Genomic DNA, 27,434 nt, shown 5'->3' on the forward strand with positions numbered 1-27,434 from the left:
GATTTGTATGCACATTAAATTTTGTATACAATTAAATTTTGGGAAGCCCTGGTCTGGATTACTCATTCCCAAGCCTCTTGGGTCATCTGAATCACCTGAAAAGCTCTTTACCTTTTAAATTACAGGTGGTGATTCAGTAGATCTGATTTTAGGCTAAGGAATCAATAGTTTCTAGGGGCGCCTGGGTGGCTCAGTCAGTTAGGCATCCGACTTCGGCTCAGGTCATGATCTCGAGGTCCGTGAGTTCGAGCTCCGTGTCGGGCTCTGTGCTGACCGCTCAGAGCCTGGAGCCTGTTTCAAATTCTGTGTCTCCCTCTCTCTCTGACCCTCCCCCGTTCATGCTCTGTCTCTCTCTGTCTCAAAAATAAATAAACGTTAAAAAAAAATAGTTTCTAAAGCCCTTTCTACAGAATGGGAGAAAACATTTCTGGGTCATATACCTGATAAAGGTCTAGTATCTAGAATATAAAAGGAGCTCTTACAAGTCAATAACAGCAACAAAAAGATGACCCCATTTGAAAACGGGCAAAGGAACTGTGTAGACATTTCTCCAGAGAAAATACATAGAATAGATGGCCAATAAGCACATGAAAAGATGCTGAACGTGATTACGCATTAGAAAATGGAAATCAAAACCACAATGAGATACCACTTCATACTCACTAGAATGGCTATGATCAAAAAGATGGACAATGACAAGTGTTGGCAGGGGTGTGGAGAAACATGCATTACTCATCCATCCCTCTGCATTGCTAGCAGGAGTGTAAAATGGTACAGCTACTGCAGAAAACAGTGTGGAAATTTTTCAAAAAGTTAAACCTACAACCCAATAATTCTCTTCCTAAGCATATACTCAAGAGAAATGAAAACAAATGTTCACACAAAAACTTGCACACAAACGTTCATAGCAGCACTATTCATGATGACCAAAAAGTGAACACAACCTGAATTATCCATCAGGTTAGTCCATTATCCAACAAGTAAACAGTATGTGGTGTGGTGTGTGTGTATTATTTAGCCATAAAATGGAATGATCTAACATTCCACGTTGTACATTCTACACATGCATGAATCATGAAAACATTGTGCTAAATGGAAGAAAGCACAAAGCATCACATAGTTTTTTATTCCATTTATTTGAAATGTCAGAATAAGAAAATCCATAGAGACAGGAGATAGATTGGTGGTTGACAGTGGGAGAATGAGGAGTGCCTGCTAACAAGTATGGGATTTCGTTTAGGGGGATAAAATGTTCTGGGATTTGATAGTGATGATGGTTGTAAAATTTTGTGAATATACTAAAAACTACTGAATTTTGCATTTTGAAATTGGGGAAATTTATGATACATGAATTATATCTCAGTTTATTTTTTAAAGTTCCTAAGTTGATTCTGACAGCCAGCCAGGTTTGGGAACACCCGTCCAGACTTAGGGCCAGCACCATGAGCATGAGACCTATGCAGTCTCACAGGGCTCCACCCTTAGCCTTGCACTTGGGTAATGCTGTACTGTCCCCATTTTGAAGTCCTTCATTTTTTTTTATAATTGTTTAAGGTGTACAGTGTGAAGATATGATACATGTGTATGTTGCAAAATGATTACCACAGTAAGGTTAGTTAACACATCTATTATCTCACATAGTTAGGATTTGTGTGTGTATATGGTGGGAACTTTTAACACCTGTTCTCTCAACAATGTTCAAATATATATTACAGTATTATTAACTATAGTCACTATGTTGTACATTATATCCCCAAGACTAATTCGTTTTATAACTAGAAGTTTGTACCCTTGATCTTCATCCATTTCCCCTGCCTCTGCCCCTGGTAACCACCAATCTACTCTCTGTTTCTGTGAGTTTGTTTTTTTTTTTCAGCTTCCACGTACTAAGTGAGGTTATACAGTATTTGTTCTTCTCTGACTTATTTCACTTAGCATAATGCCCTCAAGGTTCATCTATATTGTCATAAATGGCAGGATTTACTTATTTTTTATGACTGAATAGTATTACATATGTATTTATAAAATTTCCTTTATCCATTCATCCATTAGTGGACACAGATTGTTTCCATGTCTTGGCTATTATAAGTAGTGCTGCAGTGAATATGGGGGTGTAGATACCTCTTCAAGGTGATTTCAGTTCCTTCAGATATATACGCATAATTGGAATTGCTGGATCATATGGTAGTTCTATTTTTAATTTTTTGAGAAACCTCCATACTGTTTTCCATAGTGGCTGTACCAATTTATGTTCCCACCAGTAGTCACAAGGGTTCCCTTTTCTCTACATCCTTGCTCACAGTAATCTCTTAGTTTTTGATAATAGCCCGTTAGCAGGCTCTCTCTTTGTGGTTTTGGTTTTATTTGCATTTCCCTGATAATTAATGACCTGTGCCTTTTCAGGTAACTGTTGCCCATATGAATATCTTCCTTGGAAGAGTGTCTATTCAGATCCTATGACCACTTTTTAATTGGGTTATCTGTTTTTATTTTTGTTTTTGCTATTGAGTTGTAGGAATTCCTTATGTACTTTAGATATTAACCCCGTATCAGATATTTGAAAATACATATCTTATTCCATTTCTTTGATTGCCTTTTCATCTTGTTACTTTTGCTGTGCCAAAGCTTTTTAGTTTTTTTTTTATTTTTTTTAATGTTTATTTAATTTTGAGAGAGACAGAGCATGAGTGGGGGAGGGGCAGAGAGAGAGGTGACACAGAATCCAAAGCAGGCTCCAGGCTCTGAGCTGTCAGCACAGAGCTGAACGCGGGTCTCAAATTCACAAACTGTGAGATCATGACCTGAGCCTAGATCGGATGCTTAACTGGCTGAGCCACCAAGATGCCTGAAAGCTTTTTAGTTTAATGTAGTTCCATTTGTTTAATTTTGCTTTTCTTATTTGTATTTTTCGTATCATATCCAAAAAACTCCTTGCCAATACCACCATCAAGGAATCTTTTTTTCTGTTTTCTCTTGGGAGTTTTATGGTTTCAGATCTTACATTTATCTATCTATCTATCTATCTATCTATCTAAGCATGCACACATGAGTGGGGGAGGGGCAGAGAGAGAAGGAGAGAGAATCCCAATCAGACTTTGCACTGTCAGTGCAGAGCCAGATGCAGAGCTCTATCCCAAGAACTATGAGATGATGACCTGAGCTGAAATCAAGAATGGGATGCTCAACCAACTGAGCCACCTAGATGCCCCTAGGTCTTACATTTAAATCTTTAATCCATTTTGAGTTAGTTTTTGTGAGTAATATAAGGGTCCAGTTTCATTTGTTGCATGTCAGTATCCAGTTTTCCTAGCACCATTTTTTTTGAAGACACTATCTTTTCCCCACTGAGTATGCTTGGCTCCCTTGTCAAATATTAGTTGACCATACATGTGGGGCTTTCTATTATGTTCCATTAATCTGTGTGTCTGTTTTTATGTCATACCATACTGTTTTGATTACTATAGCTTTGTCATATAGACTGAAATCAGGAAGTGTGATACCTGCAACTTTATTCTTCTTTCTCAGGATTGCTTTCGCTATTTGGAATCTTTTGTGGTTCCATATGAATTTTAAAATTGTTTTTCTATTATTGTAAAAAAAAAAAATGACATTGGGAGGGGTGCCCAGTTGTCTCCACTGAGTGTCCCGCTTCAGCTCAGGTCATGATCTCTTGGCTTGTGAGTTCGAGCCCTGCGTCAGGCTGTATGCTGACAGCTCAGAACCTGGAGCCTGCTTCAGATTCTGTGTCCCTCTCTTGCTATGCCCCTCCCCCACTCATGTTCCGTCTCTCTCTCTCTCTCTCTCTCTCTCTCTCTCTCTCTCTCTCTCTCTCTGAAGAATAAATAAACATTAAAAAAATTTTTTTTAATCACATTGGAGCTTTGCTAGGGATTTCACTGAATCTGTAAATGACTTTGGGTAGTGTGAACCTTTTAACAATGTTAATTCTTCCAATCCATAAACATGAGATACCTTTCCATTTATTTGTGTTGAAGTTCTTAACTTTTGAACAAGGAGCCGCATTTTCACTTTGTACCAGACTCTGCAAATTATGTAGTCAGTTGTGCCTGGACTAGATGTCCTGTCTTAGCAATTCTGTGATTCTGTTCTTCCTTGCAGATTATGAGTCTGCATTTACTCTTAGTATCTTTGGTATAATCTTTGTTTCCTGAATGGAATTTCCCCAAATTTCTGTCATTTATAGGCTTCATGAATTTTTTGTTTTTCCCTTTATTTTATTCCTGATGAAAGAATAAAAAGCTTATTGGGGAAAAAAGGGAGAGAGAGAATAAAAAAGGAATCAAAAGAACAGGAGGGAGGGGCATCTGGGTGGCTCAGTCGGTTAAGCATCCAACTTCAGCTTAGGTTGGATCTCACAGTCTGTGAGTTTGAGTCCCATGTCAGGCTCTCCACCGACAGCTCAGAGTCTGGAGTCTCCCACTCTCTCTCTGCCCCTCCCCCATTCATTCTCTCTCTCTCTCTCTCTCTCTCTCTCTCTCTCTCTCTCAAAAATAAAATAAAAACATAAAAAATTTAAAAAAAAAAAGGCAGAAGGGAAAAACCATAGACTTAGCTCCCCAACCCCAGTCTCCAAGCTTTCATAAATGTTAGAGATAGGTCCAAAGAATACCTCAGCTTAAAAAAAAATAATAATAGGTATGATTGGGGAAGAAAGTAATCAGAAAGCAATTGCTTTTTTTTATTTAAGTTTTTAAATTTTAATTCCAGTATAGTTAACATACAGTATTATATTACAACATAGTGATTCAACAATTCTATACATTACTCAGTGCTCATCATAATAAATGTACTCTTTAATCCCCATCACCTGTTTCACCCATTGCTCCCCCACCTCCCCTTTGGTAACCCTCTGCTCTCTCTAGTTAAGAGTCTGTTTCTTGATTTCTCTCTTTTTTCCTATGCTCATTTGTTTTGTCTCTTAAATTCCACATATGAGTGAAATCATATGGTATTTGTCTTTCTCTCACTGACTTTTTTCACTTAGCATAATATACTCTAGATACATCCATGTTGGTGCAAATGGCAAGATTTCATTCATACACATAGACACACACATGCATACACACATACACACACCGCACATCTTCTTTATCCATTCAGCTATCGAGGGACATTTGGGCTACTTCCATAGTTTGGCTGTTGTAAATAATAGTGGTGCATGTATCCCTTTGTATTAGTGTTTTTGTATTTGGGGGGTAAATGCCCAATAGTGTGATTATTGGATTGCGGGATAGTTTTATTTCCAACTTTCTGACGAACGTCCATACTGTTTTCCACAGTGGCTGCACCAGTTTGCGTTTCCACCAATAGTGCACGAGGGTTCCTTTTTCTTCACATCCACGCCTATATCTGTTGTTTCTTGTGTTAATTTTTTCTTCTTGTATTTTTTATTTTAGCCATTCCAACAAGTATGATGTGATATCTCATTGTGGTTTTGATTTGCATTTTCCTGATGATGTGTGATGTTGAGCATCTTTTTATGTGTCTGTCGCCATCTGGATTTCTTTGGAGAAATATCTGTTCATGTCTTCTGCCCATTTTTTAAAAAGTATTTATTTATTTTGTGAAAGAGTACATGCATGTAAGCTGGGGAAGGGCTGAGAGACTCCCTGCGTTGTTAGAGCAGAGCCTAACACAGGACTTGATCTCATGAACTGTGAGATCATGACTTGAACTGAAATCAAAAGTCAGATGCTTAGCAAACTGAAGCACCCAGGCGCCCCTCTTCTGCCCATTTTTTAATTGGATTATTTGTTTTTTGGGTGTTGAGTTGTGTCAGCTCTTTATTTATTTTGGGTACTAACCCTTTATCAGATATGTTATTTGCAAATGTCTTCTCCCATTCCATAGGTTACCTTTTAGTTTTGTTGATCGTTTCCTTCACAACAATCAATTTTTATTTTGATGAAGTCCTAATAGTTTATTTTTGCTTTTGTTTCCCTTGCCTCAGGACACCCATCTAGGAAAAAAAGCTGCTACAACCAGTGTCAGAGAAATTACTGCCTCTGCTCTCTTCAGGGATTTTTTATGGTTTCAGGTGTCACATTTAGGTCGTAATCCATTTTGAGTTTATTTAGATGTATGGTGTAAGAAAGTGTCCAGTTTCACTCTTTGGCATGTGGCTGTCCAGTTTCCCTACACCATTTGTTGAAGAGACTGTATTTTTCCCACTGCATATTCTTTCCCCCTTTGTCGAAGATTAATTGACCATGTAATTGTGGGTTTATTTCCTGGGTTTTCTCTTCTGTTCCATTAATCTATGTGAGCAAATTCCTTTTAATTGAATTATTTCCTTGTGGGATTAGAGGTGTTCCTACCAAGACAAACATATCCTTGAGATATAACAAAAATTACTCTTGGTGCAAATATATTTTTTTTAATCACAAATTTAAAAAGGAATTATTATCTGGATCCTTTTATTGTATAGGATTTAAGTACAGTTCAAATGCAAATATGTAGAACCACATATTTATCTAGGCTTGTTTTCTTTGGTAGGAAAATTCATCCATTCATGCACTTATTTTGTGATGGTCCTTGTCACAACCACTGAGGTTACAAAGATGACCAGTAGAGTTCCAGTGCTCAGATATCTTAGTCTAGTGAAGGGGGCAGACCTCTAACCAGGCAGTCACAGGGGAGTACTGTAATAGAGGCATCACCAAGCATGGAGACACCAGCCTGTACCACCAGCTCAATGAGGGAAGGGAGGAGGGAAAAGTAACAAATAATCAAGTCAGTATTTTTCCACTAACCTTGTCTTTTAAAAGATATATTCCCTTAAACCTTCAACTTCTTTTCTTAAGGGGATTATTTTATTAGATGCCAGGAAGTTTCATTACCAGAGCAAGGATATTGTCTGTGACAGAAGTTTTGGATTCTTTGTGAGATCTTTCTGAGGGAGACAACAGGCTTTTCTTCCATCATAGGAGAATTTACTGTGTTAAAAGATCCGGCCACATAATGGCTTACGTTTTAATTTAGAGACTTTCTTAAAAATGGATTATGTCTATAAAACCCTCAGATAAGGAATTATAAAGCCTAATCACCCAAATAAGTGGGGTTTTTTAACTGAGAGTCAGGAATAGAGGAGAAGCAGGAAGGAAATTAACATTTGATTACCTACTTTTATTTATTTCATTTAATCACTTTTATCAACTGTGTTTCCATTCTTTTCTTTTTTTAATTTTTAATGTTTTCATTTTTAAATATAATTTATTGTCAAATTGGCTTACATACGACACCTAGTGCTCATCCCAACAAGTGTCCTCCTCCCTGCCCATCCCCCACTTTCCCCTCTCCCCCATCCACCATCTACCCTTAGTTTGTTCTCAGTCCTTAAGAGTCTCTTATGGTTTGCCTCCCTCCCTCTGTAACTTTCCCCCCCTCCCTCTGTAACTTTCCCCCCCTCCCCCATGGTCTTCTGTTAAGTTTCTCAAGATCCACGTATGAGTGAAAACATATGATATTGTCCTTCTCTGACTGACTTATTTCCATTCTTTTCAAATAAGGAGAATGAGTGCTTCTTCTTCCCTGCCTAGCACTCCAGGACCCCAGCTCTTCTCTGTCCTCCTACCTGCCTCGGCTGGGTTCACATGGGCTCTCTGTCATCTGTCCCTGAGGCTTCCTTAATACAACACTGCTCTCGTTTTGCTGGGGCTTACTGAGAATAATCCAGTCTCTTGGGTGTCAGTGTCAGCAGCCTTCTTATGTGGAAAACACCCGGTACTGACGCCTAACCCTCAGTGGCCACAAAAGAAAATAATTGGAGCTATATATTGAGCATGTACTCTATGTGAAGTAGGAGCTCTGCATAAAGTTTCACTAAAAATTCACATGAATCCTTTGAGGGAGGAACAGTTTTGACCCAAAATCACACAGCTAGAAAATGACAGCCAAGATTCTAGTCTAACCCAGGTATGACTTTGCATTATAATATGCTGCCTCTTGGGGTGCCTGGTGGCTCAGTCGGTTGAACCCCTGACTCTGGCCCAGGCCATGATTTCATGGTCTGTGAGCTCGAGCCCTGCATCAGGCTCTGTGCTGACAGCTCAGAACCCAGAGCCTGCTTCTCATTCTGTGTCTCCCTCTCTCTTTCTGCCCCTCTGCCACTCATGCTCTGTCTCTCTCTCTCAAAAACTAAATAAACATAAAAAAATTTTTTTTAAGTAATATGCTCTTTGTCTCTTACCTCCTGGAATATAAACATCTGCCAGAACCAAGTCCAGATATTGTTGCCTCTTTGGACCTTATGCGTTGGACTGGAAGCACTCTCTGACCCCTTCCACAAGGGGTCCTACAGCTGGCTCAGGTTTCCCTCCTCACCAACCCATATTGCTCAAATCCTTCCACTGGACTGTCCCAAGAATTTAGTAAACTCTAGGGTTTTAATCCAGTCATCACACACTATTGCTGAATCTGTAGGCTGGGGGTAAGGATACCTGAGTTTGAATCACAACTCTGGGGTTATATGAACAGGTCATGTGATTGGAATCCCAGTGTCTTTTTGTTGAATAGAGATAAAATTATCTTCTCCCCCAGTGACTCTGCTTCTCTCTGGATTCACCAAGACAGACCTCAGACCTCTGACAGCCACTTCGGTTTCATAGTCCCCAGAGGAGTATTGGCCTTGTGTTCTGTGCAGAGCTATCCCCTGGGGCTGTGCAAGGCTGTATCCCTGCTCACTGCTTGATCCTGGAAACATTCCATTCCATGGGAAGCCTCCTTCAAACAGATATACCCTTTTTCCTTCTTTATGTAAGAGTTGTGATGGGACCCATTTAAAAAAAAAAACAACACTTCTGTTTTTCACTTTCATCTGGAAGAGGTTCTATGGCAGATGGAGTCTTAAAAAAAAAAAAAAAAGCCTTATTGCCACCCCCAGCTTCTTCTTTCTACTGCCACCCTCCAACTCCTCACATACCCTAGCCAAAAATGCCTAGGATAAAAGCTGTCTAGGATCAAGAACAGACCAGGAGTGAAACTGAGTCTAAATATGGACATAAGGATGGAGGAAACTCTGTCCAAAAGGAAACCAGGGATGATGCTCCAGAAGGAAAAGCAATTCCAAGAATATCAAGAAGGTTTCATATCACATGTGTAGAGTCTGAGGGGGCGGCGGGGGGTGTGCGCGCACAGATGTACGCACAAGCACAAAAATAAGAACCCCATCTTCCTCTGGGAATCAAAATAGCCTTCAGTCCCCAGAGTAAGGGAGCAGGAAGCTTCTGTGAGCTCTGTTTATGAGCAGGCGAGTCTGAGTCCTCACATTTGTGGCCCAGTTGTGGGCAGCTGTCCCTGACCAGATGCACCACACACAAAAAGAACCAGCCATCAGCACAGAGCTTTGATGAATTATTCATGGGCTCAGGAGGCATCCACTGTTAGGAAGCCCTCACCCCTATCCTTTGAATCCTCCAAGGCGAGGACTCCTTCCCTTTGTCCCCTCCCTGCTTTATGTATTCAGTAACTATTCTGAGGCCTGCACAGCCATTTTTACATGGACTCTGAAAGGCACACTAGCTGTACTTGAGTCCCAGCTCTGTGATTTATTTGCTTTATGATACTGAATAAGTAACTTTATCTCTTTGGGGTTTCATCATCTATAAAGTGGAAGTGATGCTCCCTCTCAGTTGTTGGGAGGAAGGTAGGACAATAGTTGCACAGTGTGAACAATACCTGCTTGGTTCACTGTTTTCCCTGTAGTGGTTGTGGTGATGATGATTTTTATATGTTTAGGTCAAGATGAACAGGATTTAAGTATCTGGTGTCCTTAGAGGACTTGACAGACTACAAAACACTTATACAGTCTCCTTTCAGTGTAAAGAAACAAACAAAATAAGATAGGGCTGCTAGCATTCTTCCTCTTGCACGGGTAAGGATGCTAAGGTTTAAATGGTGCAGAAAGCAGTGTTGCTGAGGCTAGAATCCAAGACTTTAACTCCGTCCAAGGACTGTGTGCTCTAACTCCTCATTAGTCCTAGCCCTGCTTCGCAGACCTGTTTGCTACAGCTTCTTGTAAGTCACAAAATAGCCAGCAGGGGGTAAAAGCAGGAAGTTTCTACGTCACTGAGAACTGACCATTTAGAAAGTAAAGTGCTGTCTATACATTAATATTAAACTTTGAGGGCTAAATTACCAAGGTAGCATAATCTATCTTATTTGTTTAATTTTATTTTAATTCAGGTATAGATAACATACAGTATTATATTAGTTTCAGGTATATAATATAGTGATTCAACACTTGCATACAACACCCAGCGCTAATCACAAGTGCACTCCTTTATCCCCATCATCTATTTCACCCATCCCCCCCATCTACCTCCCCTCTGGTAACCATCAGTTCTCTATAGTTAAGAGTCAGCTTCTCGGTTTATTTCTTTCTTTTCCTTTGTTCATTTTTTGTGTTTTTTTAAATTCCACATAGGCATGGAATCATACAGTATTTGTCTTTCTCTGACTTTTTCTGCTTAACATAATACATTGTAGCTCCATCCATGTTGTTGCAAATGGCAATATTTCATTCTTTTTTATGGCTGAGTAATAGTCCATTGTGTATATATACCACATCTTTATCCATCAGTTGATGGACACTTGGGCTGCTTCCATAATTTGGCTGTTGTAAATAATGCTGCAATAAACATAGGGGTGTATGTATCTTTTAAAATTAGTGTTTTTGTCGGGCGCCTGGGTAGCTCAGTTGGTTAAGCCCAACTTCAGCTCAGGTCATGATTTCACAGCCTGTGGGTTCAAGCCCCACATGGGGCTCTGTGCTGACAGCTCAGAGCCTGGAGCCTGCTCCAGATTCTATCTCTGTCTCTCTCTCTCTCTCTCTGCACCCCCCTACTCACACTCTGTCTGTCTGTCTCTCTCTCAAAAAATAAACATTAAAAAAATTGTTTTATTTATTTTTTTAACATTTTTATTTATCTTTGAGAGACAGAGACAGAGTGCAAGCAGGGGAGGGGCAGAAAGAGGAGGAGACACATAATTGGACGCAGGCTCCAGTCTCTGAGCTGTCAGCACAGAGGCCAATGTGAGGCTTGAACCCACCAACTGTGAGATCATGACCTGAGCCGAAGGTAGACGCTTAACCAACTGAGCCACCCAGGCGCCCCCCAAAATTTTTTAAATAAAATTAGTGTTTTTGTACTCTTTGGATAAATACCCAGTAGTGTGGTTACTGGATCATATGGTAGTTCTATTTTTAACTTTTGAGGAACCTCCATATTGTTCTCCGCAGTGGCTGCTTGGTTCGCGTTCCCACCAGCCATGCGTGAGAGTTCCTTTTTCTCTACACCCTCACCAGTACATGTTATTTAGCACAATCCATCTTAGACTAGCTAACAAACCACTAGAACTAGAACTCAAGGAGTGTCCTTAGTAATTCTTGAAGATTTTGAAATAAGGCCTGGGCCTCCTCCATATGCTATGTATCATTTTAGCTCTTTCCCTTCTTCTGACCCCCCCTCACAGGAGCTTCATGGCAGTCATATGCCCAGCTCTGTGGAATAAGGACTTCTCAGAGCTCCAACTAACTGTTCTTTATCTCTACCACAGCTTTGAGTTAGGCTGCCCCACCTTTAAGTATTTTGTAAATACTGAAACTTCTAGTGATCCATGAGTTTCCCTAGTAACTCGACAGCAGAATTGCTTTAAGTCCTGAGTCCCCACTGGATGCTTTTGGGAAATCTTCAACCTTCAGTGGGAGACTATTATCAAGGGCAGGAAGGGGGTATCTTCAAACAACTCCTTCCTTTCTAGAAAGAAGGACTGGTGCCTTGAAGGTCAGGACCCCTTATTCCAGCTGGACATTGGACAGCAGGGAGGGCTGTGGTGGAGCCAGGCAGTCCACCCAGATGCCCTCTGGTGACCTTGGTCCTTTCCCCCAGATGCAGTGAGTGGGAGAGCCATGAGTGGAGGAGGGCAGGGAGGAAAGAGGCCTTTCTCAGAGACCTCACCCTTTCTCTCTTCTTATCCTTGGGAGGACCATCTCCTCCCTTGTTCCCTCTCCTACCTTTCGCTCTTGGTGGTTTTGTTTTTGTTTTGTTTTGTTTTTTGGCCGAGCTCAGATCCCCCAGCTCCTCTGGGGGATCCTTATTGGAAGCTTAGAGCAAATGTGGGAGGTAAAATGTAGCTTCTCCTGAGGCTGACAAGTTCCTTGAGGAGCAAAGAACAGAGTAGAGACTGACCCGGGCCCCAGCCCAGAGGCGGAGGCTGCTGTCTGAATCACCCACCCTTTTTTTCCACTGAGACAATGAGGAAAATAAACATCCAGACTAGTTTCCAGCCAGATCTGAAATCCTCATGCCTTTTTTTGAAAGAAAAATGTTATTCTAAATAACTCTGAAATATCAGGCCTTCATCCTCCATCTTTTTTTGTTTGTTTTCTTTTGTCTACAGCTGGGTCTGCTCACACTGAGAGTAGGTTTTGAGTTGGGACATGAACTCCATAAAATCCCCACAGGCACCCCTGTGCTCTTCTGGAGCAGGCTCTAGCCCAGGCCTACAGGGAGGCCCAGCCCCCCTGGAGGAGGAGAAGGCGTCGGGGAGAAACCCAACCCTCTTCTTTTCATTCTGAGCCTGGATCCCTCTTCCTGCTTTCCCTTTCGTACCAGACATGCCCCCTCACCAGCCCCCAGGCAGCCAGCGTGGATTAGGTCTAGTGTTTACCTGCCAGAACCCATAGACTGCTAGAGAGGAGAGCACCTCATCCCGACTCTTCAATCCCAGAAGCCTCTGACAGCTCTCAGACATCTCTTGAGACGTCCCCCCATTTTTGTTCTTTGAGTTGCTTCTGATTATCTTTAGAGAAGGAGGGTAATTAAGTATTGTTGAATTGGTCCCAGACCAGATTCCAAAGCCCAATCTGAGTCTATTTTTCTTCTAGAGATAGAATTATGACTTTGATTTTAGGGGTAAGTCACCTTGGGCCTCAGAAGATCTTGATTATTTAAACATCCACTCACATACAGCTCTTTGTAGGATTCTGAGCTCAACAAAATCAGTAGGCATGGTCATCTGTCTCTAGGATATGAATTGGGAGTCAAAGTCCTGGTTTTAAATTTCAGCTTTGTTACTGATTCAGTGCGTTGATCTTAGTTTCTTCAACTATAAACTAAAATTGGAGACCAAAATGGTAATTTTCAAGCTTTTTTCTTTGCATTGCTTGTTAACTGTATCTTGCATGGAACATAACATATAAAACAGGTGAAAGGAAGCCACCTTGAATATTGCAGGGGACAGAGAGTCAAGTGCTGCCAGCTGGAGGTGGACCCAGAAGGCCTGCCCTCTCTCACTCCCATGGTGACCCGGGAAGGCTGGGACACAGTGTAAAAACATTGGTCTGCTGCAAACATGCTAAAAAGTACAACGATAAACAAAAATAAAGAATTAAAAAAAATAAAAACTCAAGATGGATGATGTACTAACTAGACTGAAGAGACAGGGTGTGTCACTGACCTAAATTTCATTTTACATAGCTATCATTTGTTTATTGTTTGCTTTTATTCACCATCTCCTTGCCCCTTTTGTGGATGAAGTCAGTGAACAAAATTCTTCATGGCTGGTGAATCATATTAGCCAAAACACTCAGCCAAGACAGAGAAGGGAATAGATTTCATAGAATGAGAAAATTCTAGAATATGAGGTCTTGAAAATGCCCTTAGAGAGGGTTTAGTTCCAAACTCCTCAAATAACACAGTATCCAAAGGTCAAAGGAGGGGAGCTAATTTGCTCAAAATCCTACAGCTAACTGGCAAGGCTAGAATTGGCACCTGGGTTTCTTGGCTTCCAGCTAGTGTTCCAGACTATGGTGATGGTGATAGCATCTAACATTTACATAAGGCTATATAATTTATAAAGTGTACCTACCTACACTTTATACACATGTGGACATACATACATATATATATACACACACACATACACACTGATCTAGAAGACCACTTTAATACAAAGAGCGTAGATCTTGGCATCATATAAATACATGAACCCACAACATTGATGACGTCAGTCTTAACACAGGTAAGTTAATTTGCTTTTCTGAGCCTCAATTTCTGTATCACTAAAATAGAAACAAGACATTCTTCACAAGATCATTATGAAGATTAGATAAGAGCCCACTTAAATTACACAGCACAGGGTTTGGTACACGATAAGGGCACACTGAATATCTCTTAAACGTGTAGCCCGTAAATCGTCGTTGCCTTCCCAGTGATCTTCACAGCGGTCCTTTGAGTATATGCACCATGCTCCTCTTCTGTCCCCCACACTGAAACATCCTAAGTAACACTGTCTCTATTTTACCCAAACTCCAGAACATTTTTACTGAGCGTGATTAGCATGTTTATCAGATAAACCTTGCTGACTTCCTTGATTTGAGATACATTACACTTAATTTATTGAGGTGCTCAAAAACAAAGGTGTCTCTTTAAATGTACTAATACTACTAATAAAAGCTAATATTTACATAGAGCTTACTATGTGCAAGGGACCATTCTGAGCATTTCACAGATCTTAACTCATATAATCTTATGAGATAGATACCTATTATTATTCCCATTTTACAGATGAGGAAATTGGGGCACACAGAGGTTCAGTAACTTTGCCTAATTCACACAACTAGTAAGCAAAGGAGCTGGGATTCAGACCCAGACAGTCTGGTTCCAGCGTCCATGCTCTTAACTATTAAGCCCATATCCTGAAATTCCAGATGCAGTCCTTGCCTCAAGTCATCAAAGTCCCCGTACAGAGTCTTCAGCACATGCACAAAGTCCTGGGAAAGACTTCCCGCTGCCTTTGCACTCTCTTGACTTTCTGTGGCTTTGCCAAGGTAGGCGCTCTCCTTATATTCCTTTAAGAGGACATCACACAGAGTTCTTGCTGCTTTTAAATTAAACCTAAGCCAGATTTTCCTCACTGACCTAAACCATAGCTTCCATTCCCTCTGAATCTGGGACAAATGTTCTTACACCCACTAGAGTCCCCATAATTACAATCATGGCTGACAGGCCAGCTGTGGGACTTGACCATTAGTGAATACATTTTCCCTTCAAAAAATCCATCAGAGCAATGGCCCCCTGGACAAAGGCACCAAGGACATATTTCTCAGATGATTGGTGATCTGAGTGTAAAAGGCTTTGGACTGAAGGACCAGAGGACTGGGTTCTAATTCTGGGTTTGTGGTTTACCTGCAGTATGAACCTGGCCCAACCACTTGTTCATCAAGCACTGTTTTAGACTCTGAGGCTAGGAGTTCAGGTGTTCTGAGAAGCAGATGCAAGATGAGTTAAGACCTGCAAGGGATTTATTGGGTGAGACACCTGTGAGGGATAATGGGAAGGAGTGGGAGAAGGGAGCAAAGCCTTTCAGTGGGGTACAGGACTGACACCTGTGACAGAAGGCAAGGAGAAGGATTAGACTGCAGTACAGTTCTAGGACAGTTTCCTCTGGATCAGTGAACGTTCTCAAGAGAAGGTCTCTGTTTAAAGGAGTCTCGTGTCTCACAGGAACAGGCCTGTAGCAATACTCCTGCCATTTCCTTTGACACTGGATGAGAATGGCTATGGGGAGTTGAGGGATGCAGAAGGCCAGCAGCTGGGGCCATCAGTCAGTTCTGCCCACATCAGGAGATAGAGAGGCAGAATTTTATGGCCAGCCCACTGAAGCATCAATGGTGAATAGAACATGTGAGGTTCAGACTCTTAAGGGAGCTCACAGTCAAGTGGGAAGAGACAGATGAAAAAATGTTTAAGTGGTAGCAATAAGTGCTTTGATGAGGAGAAGAAGACAGAGTAACGTGATTAGGAGTAGCTTGAGGTCAGATGATCAGGAAAGGCCTTTCTGAGCCTTGGTTTCTTTATTGGTCCTATTAAAATAGTTTTTTTTTTTTTTTTTTTTGCCCATTCCAGTGGATATTTGTGTAGCACTTATAATTTATAAGTATATGCTCCTCATCTACCCTCACATATTGCTGGATAATAGAATGATCCTTCAGCTTGGTGTGTAAAAGACTTGGGCTTGAGTCCTGGTTTGGGCATTTCCTGAGAGCTCTAGATCACTGAGTAAGTCATTTTATTCCTCTGAGTCGTAGTCTCATCTTATGTTAAATGAATCTGGAAAGATCACTGCCCTGCCAACTTTGTAGGGCTGTTATAAATGTCAAAGTTGTCGAGAGCAACCTACAATTGGAAAATAAAATTATAATAAAAAGTTCTTTTACAACAGCTTCAGAAAATAAAGCACTTAATTAATTTAACAAAAATCATATAAGATCTCTGTACAGCAAATGACAAAACATTGCCAGGAGAAATGAAGAAGACCCAGTAAAGGGAGAGAGAAACCATGTTGTAAAGTAGAACATTCACTAATGTTACTGTGTTGTTTCTCCCTGGATTGATCTATAGATTGAGCCCAATCTCTGTCATAATCCCAGCATGCTTTTTTTGTATTAATTATACCAAAGCAAATGAGAAGGTACTGTATACACATAGGAAAGTATTACTGTTTTATCAAAGAGTATGTCAATAATAATTCTGACCCTTTCCAGTCATAATATGGTCCTTTTTTTGAGAACTTCAGGGAACCATGTTAGATCATTAGGTGGAAGCTCTTTTCACTGTCCTCAGAAGTAGAAAAGTCTACTCAAACTTAGAATGTTTATTGTTCTTCTAATGAGATGTATTACTAGAAAAAAAACACTAAACCTGAAAAATAAGGGACTTACATTCTTTCTCAGGACTACCAATCAGTCACTGGTAAGAAAATACTTGGTCTCTCTGGACCTTAGATTTCTTATCAGTAAAATAAAATATTAAACTAAGTGATCTGTTGGTCAGTTCCAGACCTGTGCATCTGTGATATGGAAGAAGAATAAACCATTATGGATCAGAAAGAACAATCTGGTGACTTCTCTCCAAGCCTGGTTCAATATAAGTTTATCATGTTACTTTTGTGAACCCTTTGATTCCATATGCTAACCAGCGACTAGCATGTTGTTTGTGCCCAAGATGTACTAAAATGAAAAAGAACAGGATTTCTTATAATTATACTAATGCACTTTCCAAACTGGCTTTTCTTGTGATTCCTCCTTCTGATTTTTTTCAAAGCATAAGTTTGGGATTCATTGGTCTTGGTTTCAGCCTCTGTCTCCTTAATGATGAACTTAAATTAGATGCTAATATTTTGAAAGAGGACATGGTTACACAAACCAGAATGACAGTTTCTAGTCCAGAGGTTGCCAAACTTCCTCTGTAAAAGGTCAGATTGTAAATATTGTATTTACCATTATGTTCTCTCACAAGTACTCAACTTCACTGTTGTAGCACATAAGCAGCCATAAACAGTATGTAAATGAATAGCTGTGTTCCAATAAAACTTTATTTATAAAAACAGCTGGTAGGCCCAGTTTGACTTATGGTCCATAGTTTGCCACCCCCTATTCTCATGTAATAACATACCTTGACAGGCCTACCAAGACACATTTACATATGGTCTTAGGTGTTGGCCTTTATAACAGTGTTAAAAAGATAGCAAGCACTTCTGGGGTGCTACCGAGGTAGATTAGGCAGTTAAGTGTCCGACTTGATTTTGGCTCAGGTCATGAACTTGCGGGGTTCTTGAGATTGAATCCCACATCAGGCTCTGCGCTGATAGTGCAGAGCCTGCTTGGGATTCTCTCTCTCCCTCTCTATTTACCCCTCCCCCATGCATACTCTCTCTCAAAATAAATAAACTTTGAAAAAAAAAAAGCGCTTCCTTTTGGATCCAGCAGAAAAAAACCTAGAGTTGTTGAGGCGTCAAGATACAAGACTGGAAGATGAGTAGGAAAGCTACATATATGAAGCCAGGAGACTGTTGTGACACCAGGACTGGAGGCAGCAACTAAGAAAAGCTGCCGGTTAGAATTTGGGTCCTTCTAGGCTCTTTGCCTCTGGGGTCCTCTACGTACCTCACAAAGGCCAGTTGAGTTCATTTGTACTTCCCGGCACCAGTCCTGGCTCTGATCAAACCCTGAAGGTCTGCGAACACCAAGCTTAAGCTCTTCTCCCATGTCAGGCCACCTTCCACGATGGAGTGCTGAGGAAGGACCTCCCTCTGTGATGTACTGATGTGCAGGGACCGTGGCATCTCTTTACTCCCTGGGACAACCCTACAGGTTGCTATTTTACAAACTGTACAAACTAGGACTCTTAAGGTTTTTTTTAATCTTTATTTATCTTTGAGAGAGAGCAAGCGAGTGAGCAGGGAAGGGGCAGAGAGAGAGAAGGGAGACACAGAATCTGAAGCAGGCTCCAGGCTCTGAACTGTCAGCACAGAGCCCAATGCAGGGCTCGAACTCACAGACTGTGAGATCATAACCTGAGCCAAAGTCGGATACTTAACCGACGAACCCACCCAGGTGCCCCCAAACTAGGATTCTTAGATTCACACGCCATCCTTAGGTCCCACAGCTAGTAAGCTAAGATTCAGATTTCAAAATCCATGTTCATTTTCCATACCACACTGCCTCTCCCAAATCCACAGTTGTACTTCAGGTAATGCTCGGTCTCCTGAGTCCCTCAGCCTCCCCACCCAGAGCAGAGCAGTGTAGGGTATTGTTCTGGTGATTTTTGCCACTGCTGATGATTCTTGATAAGCACCTTCCATTTTAGGATCGGACACTTGTGTTTCACACTGGTTGCCAGTTGTCCCTTAAGTGAAAGTCAGTGTAAAAGAAGGCAGGGGAAGCTCACCTCTTAGGAAGTTGGTTAGCTTAACTTACAATGATATTTTTGTGGGAAGGTCACAAGGGTCAAATGCATCATTGCCATGTGAGCTTGTGGTGCCCACTAGATAGACTGATTCCTATGGGAATACCATTAGGTTCCCAAAGTTCCTTGGGGGAGGGCAGAAGTGCTGCCTTGAAGAGAAATAGGGTCTTTCTAAATGCAGTATAAACCCGTAGAGCAGGGACAAGATCCGTTCTTTCTGATGGGCCTGCAGCTCCTGCTGTAGTACCCACAGTCAGTGCTCATGACCCTAAGTAAATGGCAGGAGTGGTTCATTCCCAGTATGAATTAACTCTCCGAGCGGGATGCCCAGCCAACCCAGCCCCGCTCCAAGGAGAAGGAGTAAGGTCCGTCACAAATGAGGTCCGGCATACGTAGGTGCATACATAGGTGTGGCAGGTTAGGGGAAAACAAAACTTGTAACCTGATCTCCTCTAAAATGAACAGGACAGTGCATGGCTAAATATAGATTGGCTGCCCTAAAACAGATATACACACAAGCCAGAAAACCTCACAAAGTGATAATTCTTCCCACCCTACAAGAATAGTTTACATTTGGATCCTGGAGCTATTCATTCATTTTTTCTGACCCAAGGAAGAATAACTCACCACCGTGGTGTGTTTATTGAACACCTTGTTCTCAATCAGACATTTACTAGGCACAGAGGATTGTGCTAAACACTGTCAGAGAAACAGAGATGGGCCAGATCCCGGCTTCTACCAGCTCAGTACCGACTTTTGTGTGACAAATTTGTGAACTCCAACACAAGTAGAATAAGCAGCAGAATGAGGTACTATAAAAGGTTTAGAGGAATGCATGATTAATTCTAACTGGAGACCATAAGGAGAGCCTGGAATTTGCTCTGGCCTCTAGTTTCCCCTCTCTAAAGTGAGGATCCCAAGGGCAGAGATGGTTATGTAAGGATATGTGGCATGCCTCTCGGCTACAGTCACTCTCTTTCCCTCCCCTGCACCCTTCACAAAATCAATTTCTGCTAAAGCGTACTGAGAGATCCTATATGTCAAGGTCAGGATGTTCTGACTTGGCTCTCAGAGCCCTTTGGGGCAGGCGGAGGAGTGGGGGAAGTGTTCTTTCTCAGATCCTTCCCCAGAGAAGGGGACGCATCAGGCAGCCTAGTCCTACAGGGTAGTCTCACAGCCTAGTCTCACAGGGTCTTATGTTACTGCCTGTCTCTGCCTCCCCTTTTTTCTTTCTCTGTTTTGTAGTTTTTATAAACCACTAGAAGATGTATTTTTGAGCTTGGGGAATTATTTATACTAGTCTTTAGTAGTTTGGTCCAGCAAATGTTTACTTACCATGCAAATGTGAGTAACATAATAAACTCATGACAAAATAACAGTCCTGCCAGTCAGTGTCCTGGTGATGAGATCCCCTGACTTGATTGCCTCTCCCCTCCCCTGCACGTTATGGGGAGTACATCTTCATTCACACTGATACATCGTTCTTTCCATGTGGTAGAAGGACCCCTGAAGGAGGAGATCTGAATTCTTATTCCAGGATTCAGGTCTGCCCTACCATGTGGCTTTGGACAAGGAGCCTCACCTTTCTGGGCCACAGTTTCTCCAATCGGAAATGAGAGATGTGGGTGAGTGGGAAGGACAGTGGTGATAAATGAGCGGTTAGACTCCAGGGCCCTTTCTAGTTGCCATATTATGTGAGTTATCGTATGAGTGAAGCTATTTTGTGTTTGGCCTTAAATTTATGAATAATTCCTCTAATTATGATGTGTGCCGGATGATTCTCAGAATTATTCACCTTAAATAATTTCTTGTGATTGTGAGTCAAAATGAACTGTTGACCCAGTCTTGCCCTCAGCACCTGTCAGCATGCTTTTGTTTTTAGAATTCTCCACCCTCTGGTCCCTGTTCTTTGGTTAGCTTTCTGCAGGGGGCCACTCACCCTGTAGAATCCTATACTATTCTCTTTTCAAAATGTGTTCATTGACTGCCTTCTCTTTGGCATTTGACAACATGAAAAATGAGGTGCAGAGAGATTAAAAGTTTTGCTTAGGTCCCTGTGGTAAAATGGTTTCTGACCCATGTTTCTGAACCCACATCAGGGCCTTTTCTGTAACACATTGTTCCTTTTGGACCCTAGATAGATGATAGAAAAAGCCAGTGAGAACAAGGGTGGCTTCCAGTTTGTAATTTTGATGATGCAAAAAAAAAGATTTTTTGGAAGAATTTGTGTTCTCATTTGGGTCTCTGAGTTTGCTTTGCCCCTGATTTTTCAGTTGACCTTAATTCTTCTACCTGTGTCCTGGAATTAAGAACCAGACATTATTGGGGTGCCTGGGTGTGTCATTCGGTTAAGCATCCAATTCTTGATTTGGACTCAGGTCATGATCTCACAGTCATGGGATTGAGCCCCATGTTGGGCTTTGTGCTGACTATGTGGAGCCTGCTTGGGATTCTCTCTCCCTCTCTCTGCCCCTCCCTCCAATGCATGCTCTCTCTTTCTCTCAAAATAAATAAACAAACATTTAAAAAAACAAAAATAAATAAAATCAAAAGAACCAGAGATTATTAAAAGCGAAACCAGTTGATCTTATTCTATCTCTGTGTAAATATGTCTCATGAGGTCTTACATGGAACTGCTCTCTTACGTTTCCCAAAGATGGCTTTTATGTATATCCCTGACCTAATCCAAGTTCTTCCTTTTTTGAATAGAGAAAATGAGTCCCAGGAAGGTGAAATGGCATGCCCAAGATCACTCAGCCGGTTAGAGCAGAGCTTGGCCTAGACTGTCATTCTGTTAGTTGACTCTGCCTTTCATAAAGCTAATACCGTTCCTCACTCAGGGATCTCGTGGGAGCTCTTTTCTCTACATAAATGAAAAGAATTGGCTTTGAAGAAAGTGAGATCTGTTTCAGATAGGCTCTGATGCTTTCTAGCTGTGTGACCCCAGAGCTCATTATTAACTTCTCTGAGCTTTAGTTTCTTCATCCAAAAAGAAGGGAACAAAATGGAAATAATAATTTCTACCTCGCAGAGTAGACTAGACACACATAGTAGGTGCTTAGTAAATGGCAGCGATGATTATTATAGTCAGTATTGTCCTTTTTGGTCTCCTTCCACATATAACATCATACAAGTTATAGTTGGAACTAAAACAGACAACAGTTACCTTCCACGCGTTCTCTGTTGCTTGGAAAGCTCCTCCATACCTCTCGGCCCATTTCAAGGTTGCAGCATTTCCACACGTATTACGGAATCAGAGCAGGCACTTTGCTAAGTGCTTCATATGTATGATCTCAAACTAAGCGGCAGCCCTGGAAAACTATGTATTTTACCTGTTGAACAGGTGAGGAACAAAGAGGTTTGTGTAACTGTCCAAGGCCACAGAGCAAGGATTTAGCAGATCTAGGCTTTGAATCCAGCCTGGGTCCCAGCATGTGCTTTGGTCTACCACTTTATGGGTTCTGATACCCACTGAGGCTTGGGACAGGGATTTGGGGAGAGAGAAGGATAAAGATAAAAAGGGCATTGAGATAAGGGAACCAGTCATTATTTGGCCAGTCATCTTTTCCAGAAACTCCCGCCAACTGCCCCTTTCCTGCTCCTGTTATCACTAGCCAGTTGATGGCTGGGCTGGGCAGGGCTGGGTTGGGCTGGGCCCCTCTACTAAAATCCTTCAGAGCTTTCCTGTTCTAGAGTTTTGCAAGAAGGTGGGCGGAGTGTTTGTGCACTGGGCAGGCTTCCCAGGGGTGATTGTGGAAAGGAAGGGGAGTGATTTTTAGGGCCCTAAAAAGAAGCCAGGAAGAAGAGGAAAAAATAAAACCCTTTTTAAAAGAAAACAAATTGACTCAAGCATTTTCTGGCATTATCTTTAGTCTAGACATGGAGATAGAAGCCCAGGCCTGGAGTCTGAAAACGTCCATTTTCTTCTTGCTATATAACTGACCTTCCTAATGACCCAAGACACATCATTACACCAGCGTTATAGCCACATACCAAAAACAGCCCAGCCACACGCCTTTAGCATTCTTTTCTTCCCTTCAAGAGGTAGCCAGGCAATAAAAACAAATCCTATGCACGTTTTATGCAACTGCATGGATTTGTTTTCACACCTGTGGGTTTTTTTTATTCACCTTTTACACTTTGGGTCTTTTGACCCCAAACATGACTTCTTGATATTTTGTTTTGTTGAAATTCCTACTGTCTTGCCATGATTGTGGGGTGAACCCCCCTGAACAATAAGGTTGGAGGACAGGCAGGGAACTGAAGATAGGAAAGGGAGAATGTCTCTTACTCAATCTATTTTAGTAAGGAGTGTTCAGTATTCTCTTTAGAGAGGAAATAAGCTAAAGGTCAGATGTATTTAATTAGACCATTAATCTCTTGCACATAATTAACACTTCATACTTTGCAAAGTGTTTATACGTGTGTGTGTGTGTGTTTTTAAATGCACATACCATACATCACCCATTTAAAGTGTACAAGTCATTGTTTTTTTTAGCATGTTCACAGGGTTGTGCAACCGTCACCACCATCTAATTCTGGAACATTTTCATTACCCCAAAAAGAAACCCCATACTCATTAGCATTCACTCCCCATGCCCACTCCCCCATCCCACCCCCACCCCTGGGAAACCACTAGTCTGCTTGCTATCTTTATGGATGTGCTGATTCTAGACATTTCACATAAATAAAGCCATATAATTTATAGTCTTTTACATTGGCTTCTTTCACTTCACACAGTGTTTTGGAGATTCATCCTGTTGGGGCATGTATTAGTATTTCATATGGCTGAATAATATTCCATTGTATAGCTATATCACATTTTGTTTATCCAGTCTCTACCTCTGTCATCACAATGGTGTTCTCCCTATGTGTCTTTGTCTGCTGTTCTTATAAGTACACCCATCACTATGACCTCATTTTAACTAATTAGATCTGCAAAGATGCTATTTTCAAACAAGGTCACATTCTGAGGTTCCATGTAAAAGTGAGTTTGGGGGGGGGGACACTATAGCAAGCAGAAATGAGATTTTGGCAAGGTTTAGTCCCAAAACAGCTTCAAAAGAGCTTTTCTGGAGTGGCAGATCATTATGGAGCTGATTTCATAGACATGGCTTTATTTTTGTAGAATGGAGGTCCAAGTGGGCCCAACTCATCATAACCCCTACTTCATCTTATTAGCAGACCTTGAAAGCCTCTCCTATTTTGACCACAAGAAACAAGCATATTTGGTTTTGTGCTAGTAAAAATTATTTTATTCATTCAACAAGTATATATTCAGTACCCACTGTGAGCTGGAACTGCTTTAGGCAGCAGGAATACAGAAGTGACTAGAATACCTTTTGAGAATTTACAGCATGCAGAGTTGTCCCGACCCTTTGTGCAGTTCATTCTTATGACCATCTTATGTCTTGTTGCATTCTTATGACCATCTTATTGCAAACTGAGACTCAGGTGAAGTGGTTTCTCCAGCTCTACAGATTTCTCAGATTTGATCCACAGCCTGAGCAGAGGGCTCCAGCCACGAGGACAGGTCACTCCTCTTTTATACAGATCCACAGTCCAAGCATGCAACGTAGGGGGCATGCGGGATGTATGGGTGCCAGGCAGGAGAAGTAGATTGTGACAGAATGGCCTTTCTTGTCAGGCTTGGGAACCTGAACTTTATTCTGAAGGCAGTGAGGAATCAGTGAACGTTATTGAGGGAGTGTGGCCTGATGCTACATGCTTCGTTTGTCTAACCAACACATGTTTATGGACTTGTGTCACATACTGGGCTTGATGCAAGGGATAAAAGTGTTAGAAAAGAGACAGTGTCTCTGCCCTCACTGAGCTTACAGCCAGATATATGGAGTGATAGGACAGAAAAGTTACTATTTTCCTAAAATTCTGTTTGAAACACAAGGAAGGATTGGTCAGAAATAAGGTTAAAGAAATAAACAGAAAAATGGTTTTAAAAAGAGAGAGCTTTGTACGTTGTCCTGAGGATAACAGGAAGAACACTGAAGAATTTTAAGCAGGGCAGGGACATAGTGACATGGTGCGGTTGTTGACAAACAGAGAGGGGTTGTAGTAACACCTACATTTCCGGCTCAGCTGATTGGATGCTGATGTTGATGTACTTCACGGAGAAGCAGGACACAGGAGGAGGAGATCACTGAGCTTGACCTGCTTGTGGGACATCTGAATGGAGATGCCCAACAGGCATCTTAGATGAGAGCCCAGGAAAGAGAACAGAATTAAAGATGGATTTTTTGAGAGTTGTCATCACCTGGCTGGAAGAGAACACCCCGGGAGAGTGTCCTGAGTCAGTGATGATAGAGGAGGCTCTGGGGTGAAACCCTGAAAAATGCATCCACTGAAAGGGTGGCAGAGGTAGAGGAGTCCAAAAAGACCACAGGGGAAGGTAGAAACGCACCAGAGGCTTCCTCTTGGCACCTTCCCTATGTCTTCTCAGGCCGCGGCTTTGCCCATCCCTGGCTCCATGGCTACTCCATCCCCTAGCATAAACCCTCTCCCCTCTGCCATTAGAGAGTTCATCTTGCAAATCTAATGGAGTAATGAAGCCATTGATTCTGTTAACAAACATCCAGTTCACTACAAGACCTGTAATGGGAATTCATTTTGGAGGTCAATACAGCTGTCGATGGAACAGTTTTTCCCCAGAGGCCCATGGCTTTTCTGTTGTACACAGGCAGAAGTTGTTCTGCCTCGCATCAGTAAAGACTGGGGACTAATTAATGCGATAGAGCACTAACAAGCTGGTGATCCTGCCTAGGGCCATGAGAAGTGTACTAAAATAGGTCAGATGATGGGGAGTAGAAACAGAAGTATGTCCCCTCTGAAAAGATTTGACTAGCCCTAACAAGCCCCCATCACCACCCCTGAAATGTCATCCCCCACTAGCTATCACATCAGCAGCAATTACATCTTTACAACTTTATTTCTTTTGAACAAGAAGTTTCACCGTGGAATTATTGTGTGCTCCATGACCTTTTTTCTCCTTCCACAGACTGAGAAATGTCTATGCGCCTGGCCTTTATTAGGTGAATCCTGGGACTGTAGACATAACAGCATCAGGCACTGTTCATAGAAACAAGGCCAGGCAGGGAGGCAGAGTGACAGTGGACATAATGAAGCACAGGCCAAGTGCTATTGGCAGCCAGAAAAAGGACTGAGTCCAGGAAGGTTTCAGAGAGAATATGATATCCATGTAGGGTCTTCAAGTCTGCATATGAGTGCCAGTGGAGTAGAAGTGAAATCCAGGCGGAAGGAACAGCATAAGCCATGAGAAAGAGTTGTAAAAGAGGCTGGTGTGTCTGGGGACTGATGAAGCTTCCGAATGCCTCGGGTACAGGAGGAGAGAAGCAGGAAGTAGGTCAGACTGTGAAAGGCCTTATGTGTTACGCTCAGGAACTTGGACTAGGCTTGGAGAACCAGCCAAATGAGTAATGCCCTTGGCTGGGAGGGTAGTACTCTCAGCTATGATCTATCTTTAATACCTTGCTGCTTTTCTAGCACAACAGAGGGGAGTTTAAGATGAGAATTAAGAGAAAAAAGACCAATTGACACAGAGTGGTGGGCACAAGAGTTGGGGAACGGGGAACATCGTTGTCCTCAGAGGACTTGGAAGGGCAGGCAGGAGGAGCTGGGACCAGTCTTCCATGGGACGGTCTGCCGCAAGTACATTTCTGCTTTTATCATTTACACAATAAGGTACAGTCCAGGGTCTGAATCAATGAGTCTTCAGGAAGCAAAGCTCATTTAACAAAGCCAGCCTTAGCTTTGACAGAGGTGATGACGGCAGGAGCCTCCAAAGAGGAGGAGGGCAGTGGCACTTACTGCCCTCCCTCTGGAGAAGGGCCAGAGTCACAGTCCTGAGCCATGGACAGCCACACCTCCTGGGAGCAGGGCCATCACCATCAGGGTTGTGAGAGGGAGCACACTCCAGACGACTCCAGGAGCAGTGCTGAGGGACAGGGCATCTCCGTTTCCACCAGGAGGCCACAGTCTTTCACTCAGGCAGACAGAGAAGGAGCAGGTGTGTGAGGGGGAGAGAAGGCTGCTGCTGGATCATTGCCTCTGCTCTTAATATCTCTTCTTCCTCTGACATCCCACTTTGGGATAAGGCCACTTTTCTTCCCCTTTTCAGTCACAGAGCTCCTTCTCTTGTTTCACAGACTCCCTGAGAAACATGTCCTCTGCCAGTCACGGCCCCCGCTCTTCTCCAGCTGAGCTCAGCAGCTCCAGTCAGCACCTTCTTCGAGAACGCAAGTCCTCAGCCCCATCGCACTCCAGCCAGCCAACCTTGTTCACCTTTGAACCCCCTGTGTCCAACCACATGCAGCCCACCTTGTCCACCAGTGCGCCTCAGGAGTATCTCTACTTGCACCAGTGCATAAGCCGGAGAGCGGAAAATGCAAGGTAGGAGACTGCTGTAAGCAGCGGTGGGGCAAGCACCCACTCACAGGACCTAGTCGCTTTCCGTCCTACAGTTTTTAATTTTAAAGACAGGGGAGTGAAATGGTTTCTCTTCTCAGGTGAACAGACGTATTTATTAACAGAGCATCCTTCTTTTGCTTAGGTAACCTTCACATTTTATTGCTATACAGTGATAATTGGGTTCCTCTGGAACCCATGATCAGAAAGGTTGCTATAAAAATG

The 27,434-nt window shown here is 42.1% G+C and overlaps 1 protein-coding gene across 1 annotated transcript in view; it reads left to right on the forward strand.

Annotated features, from left to right (window-relative positions):
- GAB2 (GRB2 associated binding protein 2) overlaps positions 1–27,434 on the forward strand; it is a 189,905-nt gene that overhangs the window by 132,746 nt on the left and 29,725 nt on the right. The window contains exon 3 of the mRNA XM_030332821.1: positions 26,951–27,194. Coding sequence (XP_030188681.1) covers positions 26,951–27,194 — 244 coding nt within the window. The remainder of the gene's footprint in view (positions 1–26,950; positions 27,195–27,434) is intronic.

This window comes from Lynx canadensis, chromosome D1 (assembly GCF_007474595.2).
Source record: "Lynx canadensis isolate LIC74 chromosome D1, mLynCan4.pri.v2, whole genome shotgun sequence".
Classification (NCBI taxonomy): Eukaryota; Metazoa; Chordata; class Mammalia; order Carnivora; family Felidae; genus Lynx; species Lynx canadensis.